Source organism: Colobus angolensis, unplaced genomic scaffold (genome assembly GCF_000951035.1).
Source record: "Colobus angolensis palliatus isolate OR3802 unplaced genomic scaffold, Cang.pa_1.0 Scaffold4, whole genome shotgun sequence".
Taxonomy (NCBI): domain Eukaryota; kingdom Metazoa; phylum Chordata; class Mammalia; order Primates; family Cercopithecidae; genus Colobus; species Colobus angolensis.
In genome coordinates this window covers 4,157,843-4,164,128 of record NW_012117376.1, presented here as the reverse complement: position 1 = coordinate 4,164,128, position 6,286 = coordinate 4,157,843, and the positions used below count along the sequence as shown (strand labels likewise).

At 54.5% G+C, this 6,286-nt stretch overlaps 1 protein-coding gene across 1 annotated transcript in view; it reads left to right on the top strand.

The window, feature by feature from the left end:
• The first annotated feature begins 667 nt into the window (after positions 1–667).
• Positions 668–6,286, top strand: part of MAP7D1 (MAP7 domain containing 1) — a 10,076-nt gene continuing 4,457 nt past the window's right edge. The window contains exons 1-6 of the mRNA XM_011955322.1: positions 668–1,183; positions 1,381–1,449; positions 2,326–2,489; positions 3,255–3,369; positions 4,786–4,896; positions 6,087–6,267. Of these exons, the coding sequence (XP_011810712.1) occupies positions 742–1,183; positions 1,381–1,449; positions 2,326–2,489; positions 3,255–3,369; positions 4,786–4,896; positions 6,087–6,267 (1,082 nt within the window). The 5' untranslated portion in view covers positions 668–741. The remainder of the gene's footprint in view (positions 1,184–1,380; positions 1,450–2,325; positions 2,490–3,254; positions 3,370–4,785; positions 4,897–6,086; positions 6,268–6,286) is intronic.

Genomic DNA, 6,286 nt, shown 5'->3' with positions numbered 1-6,286 from the left:
CGCCCGCCACCTCGCCCGGCTAGTTTTTTGTATTTTTAGTAGAGACGGGGTTTCACCGTGTTAGCCAGGATGGTCTCGACCTCCTGACCTCGTGATCCGCCCGTCTCGGCCTCCCAAAGTGCTGGGATTACAGGCTTGAGCCACCGCGCCCGGCCTAGTCATATGTTAAAAGCACAAATTTGGGGTAGCTTGTTGCCAATGGGAATCTTCACAACAAAGCATCCCACTAGAGCCCATACTTACATCCTTCCTCTTGGTCAGTCCCATGTGCCCAGCACTGGCACCCTCTCTGAACAGACCTTGGGTTGGGCACAGTCACCCAGAGATAAAACAGAAAGGAGAGGGAGGCAGACATGGAAACAAATCGGTGCATTTGGTGTCTCAATAAGTGCTGCAAGCTTGTTCTCAGCTTTTCCAACACACCCTGCTCCATTCTGCCCCTTCGCATATACTCTTCTCTGCCAAGATCTGTCCTCCTCGCTTTGCTGACTCCAGCTTATCCTTCGGATCTCAGCTTGGTTGTTACTTCTTCAGCAAGCCCTCCCCATGTAGGTTAACCATCTCTGCTGTGCTGCCCCAGACATAGTATTTATTCTCTACTGTAGTTGCCTAGCTATTTGTCTGTCTGCCCTGCTAGAGGGTAAGCGCCACAGAGGCAGGGATCATGGCTATTTTCTCACTATTATATCATGAGTATCTGGAATAGGGCCTGGCACATAGAAATAACTCAAACACACGTGAATGAAGAAGTCAGTTGAACAAGGGAGAGGGCCACATATTGAGCTGATGGCACAGATGTGCAATCTGACCTCTCTCCTCTCTTGTGTTGGTCTTTCAGTTGTGGTCGCCAGGACCCCCCCAGAGCCAAGACCTTCTCCAGAAGGTGACCCTTCCCCCCCTCCACCACCGATGTCAGCCGTGGTCCCCGACACTCCGCCGGACACCCCTCCTGCCATGAAGAATGCCACTAGCTCTAAGCAGCTCCCACTGGAACCAGAGAGCCCACCAGGGCAGGTCAGGCCTAGGCCAGTCCCCCTGCAGGAAGAGTCCCCTTCCTCTGAAGCAAAGAGCAGAGGACCCACCCCACCAGCCACGGGCCCACGGGATGCCAGACCTCCTCGAAGGAGCAGCCAGCCATCTCCAACAGCAGCGCCAGCCTCCGACAGCCCTCCCACCAAGCAAGGTGTGTGTAATGATCCCGGCCTGGGCCTAAACCCCTTGGCTTAGGGTCCTGGCCCTGGATCATGCCAACCGAAAGAGTCCTGTTTGCCCTAGAGGAGATGAGGAAAGGATGGGGTGAGGCCCGGAGGGAGGGATCTGAGACTGACTCCTCTTTGGGGACAGCCTTTCGACCTGTCTGTTCTTGTTCCCTCTGCTCAGAGGTGAAGAAGGCAGGAGAGAGACACAAGCTGGCAAAGGAGCGGCGAGAAGAGCGGGCCAAGTACCTGGGTGAGTGAGCAGGAAGTCTCATCATCATCTTCATCATCATGATCAGCATCCTAATAATAACACCAACAGGCCGGACGCAGTGGCTCACGCTTGTAATCCCAGCACTTTGGGAGGCCGAGGCGGGCGAATTACCTGAGGTCGGGAGTCTGAGACCAGCCTGACCAAACATGAAGAAACCCCATCTCTACTAAAAATACAAAAAATTAGCCGGGCATAGTGGCACATCCCTGTAATCCCAGCTACTCAGTAGGCTGAGATAGGAGAATCACTTGAACCTGGGAGGCGGAGGTTGTGGTGAGCCAAGATTGCGCCATTGCACTCCAGCCTGGGCAACAAGAGCGAAACTCCATCTCAAAAAAATAATAATAATAACACCAACACTTCTGCAACACTTAATTATGTGCACTGTGCTAAGAGCAGGACACGCATTATCTAATTTAATTCTCAACCCATTTTGAGGAGGAAACAGGCTCAGAGATGAAATCATTTGCTTAAGCCACACAGCTAGTACAGTAGCTGAGATTCAGACCCAGAAGCCTCCTGTCACCCCAGATCTCATGCATGCTCTTAATCACAGTATGTGGACCTCTGTCTGGTAGCCCCCCAAGTCAGATGGGGATCTTGCACTAAAGCATTCATTTCTTCTTCAATCCTGAGAGCCCATAAGGCCAATGGAGGAGAAATAGGCCTCTCCTGAGTCCTGTCTTCAGTAAGCCTCTCACTTTGAGGGGGTTGTCTCAGACTGAAAGCTCCACCTAAGCAGGCAGAAAAACCCACCCAGGATGTGGGTAGCAGGGCTGGCCACTTGGAGGAAATGTCCTTGGCCCAGGCCTGCTGCAGAACCCTTCACATGCCACTGGGCTCCTTTGTCCACAGCGGCCAAGAAGGCAGTGTGGCTGGAGAAGGAGGAGAAAGCCAAGGCGCTGCGGGAGAAGCAGCTCCAGGAGCGCCGGCGCCGGCTGGAGGAGCAACGTCTTAAAGCCGAGCAACGTCGTGCAGCCCTGGAGGAACGGCAGCGGCAGAAGCTCGAGAAAAACAAGGTGCAGGATGGGTCTCCATGAATCTGTGTACACGTGTGCTCACCGTCTGCATACTGGTGCAGTGTGTATGCATATCCATGTTCACGGCTCTGCATTATCTGTGTCTATGTGGTCCTATTTGTGTTCACATCTACAGTTGGTCCCTGTGTTAGACTATCTGGGGACCTGTGCAACTGTAGGCACATTTGCTTCTGAATGTGCCACTGTAGGCCCCTGTAACTGTTTACTGTCAGTACCTGTGTTCGTCCGTGTGCCCCATGTGTCTGTGTGTATGTGTGCAGGTATGCGTCTGTGTATGTATATGCAGGCATGCGTCTGTGTGAGCGTGCCTAGCTCTGTCACATGGGTAAAGCCCTAGCTTGAGCGCTGGTGAGGAAATGAAGGAAATGGCCATCTGGCCCTACCTGGGGGGCCTCAGGCTACAGGGAACACATAGCCCCAAGGTCAGGACCCTCAGTGCCTGAGCTATGGCCTTGCCTGGGAGCCCCAGGTAGGGGGAGTCCCACCCAATCATCAGAGAAGCAACTCATACACTCAGGAAATGACTCAAGAACCGTGAAAAGCTCCCCAAGAACAAGTCGAAAGGGATCTTGGTCCTTAATCATAGCAAGGATTTGGTAACCTTGGATACCTGCAATGAGTCAGGAAAAGACTCGGAGGGAAGGGAGTGGGGGAGGCATTGTCACAGGAGGAAGAAGGGCCTCTATCCCAAATTCAATGAATGTTTTCAGTCCACATCTCTCTCTTCTCCCCACCTTCCCCCAGGAGCGCTATGAAGCAGCCATCCAGCGGTCAGTGAAGAAGACGTGGGCTGAAATCCGGCAGCAGCGCTGGTCCTGGGCAGGGGCCCTGCACCACAGCTGTCCAGGACGTAAGACCAGTGAGTAGGCTGGAGGGGCTGGGGAGTGGGTGGGCAAGGCTGGGATGGCAAGTAAAGGAAGGGAACAACTTCCCTACAAAGAGCTGGTGGCTCCCTGCAGCAGGTGTGCCTTGCTTTATGTGACTTGTGTCTTCTAGAATGGTCCGTAAGCCAAACTCTCCCTTTTCAAGGACTTCCACTATCAAATCAGAGATGGATTCTCTCCATTTGGTTTGCTCTTCAAACCTCTGTCATTTTAGGATTAGCCTTCTTTGCGCCTGTCAATTATTATTAGTTGTTGATACATAAAAGACTTTAATGCCCTACAGACACTGGATCTTAAAGAAACTGTCACTCCTTGTCTCAGAAGGTAGATTTTTGTCTCTGAGTTTTCTCCGCGTAGGGCCACCATGGATTTTGGTCTGATTCTTTGCTGGCATGTATGTACCACTGTGCTTGGATGTCTTTATGCAATGGCAAGTTTCAGTATTTCTAGCTGTGTATCTTCGGTGTATGTGCTCCTGGACCCGTGCATTGTGTGTCTTAATATGTGTTTGCCTTGGTGTGTTTGTGGCCTTGTGTACCTCAGTGAGGGCTCCTAAGTCAGACAAACTTGGGTTCCAGCTCTGGCACTTGCAGCGCGACCTTTAACTTCTTGAAGTCTCACTTTCTTCATCTATAAACTGGGGATAATGCTACTACTTGCCCCTGAGGTGGTAGATAGATGTTTGAAGGATCAAATGAGGTCACATGTGTGTGGTGCCCCACACAGTACCTGGCACATGGTAAGCATCAACAAACGTGAGCTGCTACAAATGTCATGATGAGGTTGCTTCGATGTGTTTGTGGCTTGTGTGCATCTGGGTCTGACACACTATCTGTTAGTGTTTGTGTCTCTGTCCCTGTGCATGTCTGCACACATGTGTGCATGCCGAAGTATCTGCCACTCCATATGCCTGTATCTGCATGTCTTTTTGTGATTCTGGATGGATACGTGGATTTGTGCAAGTGACTGTGACTGTGCAGGTCCTGTTTAGGAGCGTTTTTGCATTTATCCCAGTACATGGGTGTTGTATCCATAACGCGTTGGCTGGGCAGTGTCAGCAAGTGCCAGTGCTGGGGGGTTATGGGGAGGTTGCAGTACCCAGCCATAAGGAATGGCTTCCTTGGTCTGGCCAGGAAAGCTGTAGTTTCTCTAGTTTTACTCATCTCCCCGCTTTGTTTCTTCTCCGTCGGCTCCCCCAAGCCAGGTTGTCTCTGGTCACCTACCTGCCACCCTCCCTCTCCCAGGGCCAAGGCTGCCTCCTGCTCCTCATCCTAGCCTGCCCACTCCTCCCTCTCCCACCCTGCCCTTGGAGCATCCTGCATGGAAGGCCTCGGTGCCCCCCACTGGCTCCTGCCTGGCCCGGCCCTAATGCCGTGTCTTTTCCCCTCCAGGTGGGAGCAGGTGCTCCGTGTCGGCAGTTAACCTGCCCAAACACGTGGACTCTATAATCAACAAGCGGCTCTCAAAGTCCTCTGCCACGCTCTGGAACTCCCCCAGTAGAAGTAAGAGAAGGCCCAGCCCTTCCCCCTCCAGAGCCCCTTGTAGCTCCCACCAAGTTTCCTCCAGAGCTCAGCAAGAACACCAGGTCCCTGGAGCCCTCACATACTCCAGGTCCCCATCCCCACTCTACCTTACCCAGGGCTCTGTGCCCCTCGGGGGAGCCGGCATATGGGTCTGGACCCTGAGGACAGAGGTTCCCCTGTAGGAGAGGAGAACGGAGACAAAGCACAATGCCTCAGAGGGCAGGAAGTCTGGCAGGGGCCTCAAGAGCAAGTTGGAGGTGGTGGCTGGGGGTGGGGACAGGCAGGCAGCCTTTTCTGCAACCACAGCCAGCTGGCCTGGGCCAACCTTAGCCAGGTGGCATTGTCCCCATGTGTCAGACTGGCCTGGGTGCTGTGGGGTGGAGGGGTCCCTCATTCTGGCTCTGCCCTAAAGGGCCCATGCAATCCTGCCCTCTCTGCCTTCAGAGCCCCAGCCATGGCCTTGGCTGGTTCCAGAGTTGAGCCAACCAAGGTGGCATAGCCCCTGCATTCCCACCATGCCCTGGTGTTCATATGTAAAGGAGCCATGGTGGGAGTTATTTATAAGTTTCTCTTGCATTTGTTTGGTTGCTTTGTTGCCTAGCAACCAAATCAGCTGCTGTACCAACCCCACCTGACTGAGGCTTAAAAATAGCCCAGCAGCTGAGAGGACAGAGCAGGGTGGCCTAGGGCAGGCAGGCACCCTAGCAGCCTCTCCTTGGCACAGGACTGCTAAAAGCTGGGTCACAGGAGCACAACGACCCTCACTGTCCCGAATCCATGGGACAGCTTCAGCTGGGTCAGCCCTCTGAGAGCAGGAGGGGCAAGACCTTACACTGGGACATGGCAGAGGGCAATTGGGTCTTCTTCCAATCCTGGATGGCTCCTTCCTATATGCGCGGTTCAGGGCCCTTTCACCTGGGGAGCGTTGTAGGCAGGGACCCTCATCTGATGCAGGATGTTGCCCTGGGAAGTGTCTGGTTGCCTGGGTCTGCAGTGGAAGTCCAGATCGTAGGGAGGACAAGTGTGGCCCCGGTGTGATTGTGGGGAGAGGCCTCCCGGGTGAGAAGCCTTGGCCTTGGCATGGGGATGGTGCCTGGTCTGCCCCCATGCCTCTCCCTGCCTCCTGCGGCCCCCACAGTGACCGGCTTCGCCTGGCCTTCTACCCCCAGATCGCAGCCTGCAGCTGAGCGCATGGGAGAGCAGCATCGTGGATCGTCTGATGACGCCCACCCTCTCCTTCCTTGCTCGGAGTCGCAGCGCGGTCACACTGCCCCGCAACGGCCGGGACCAGGGTAGGGGCTGCGACCCTGGGAGAGGCCCCACGTGGGGCCGGGCAGGGGCCAGCCTGGCGCGCGGGCCGCAACCCGAC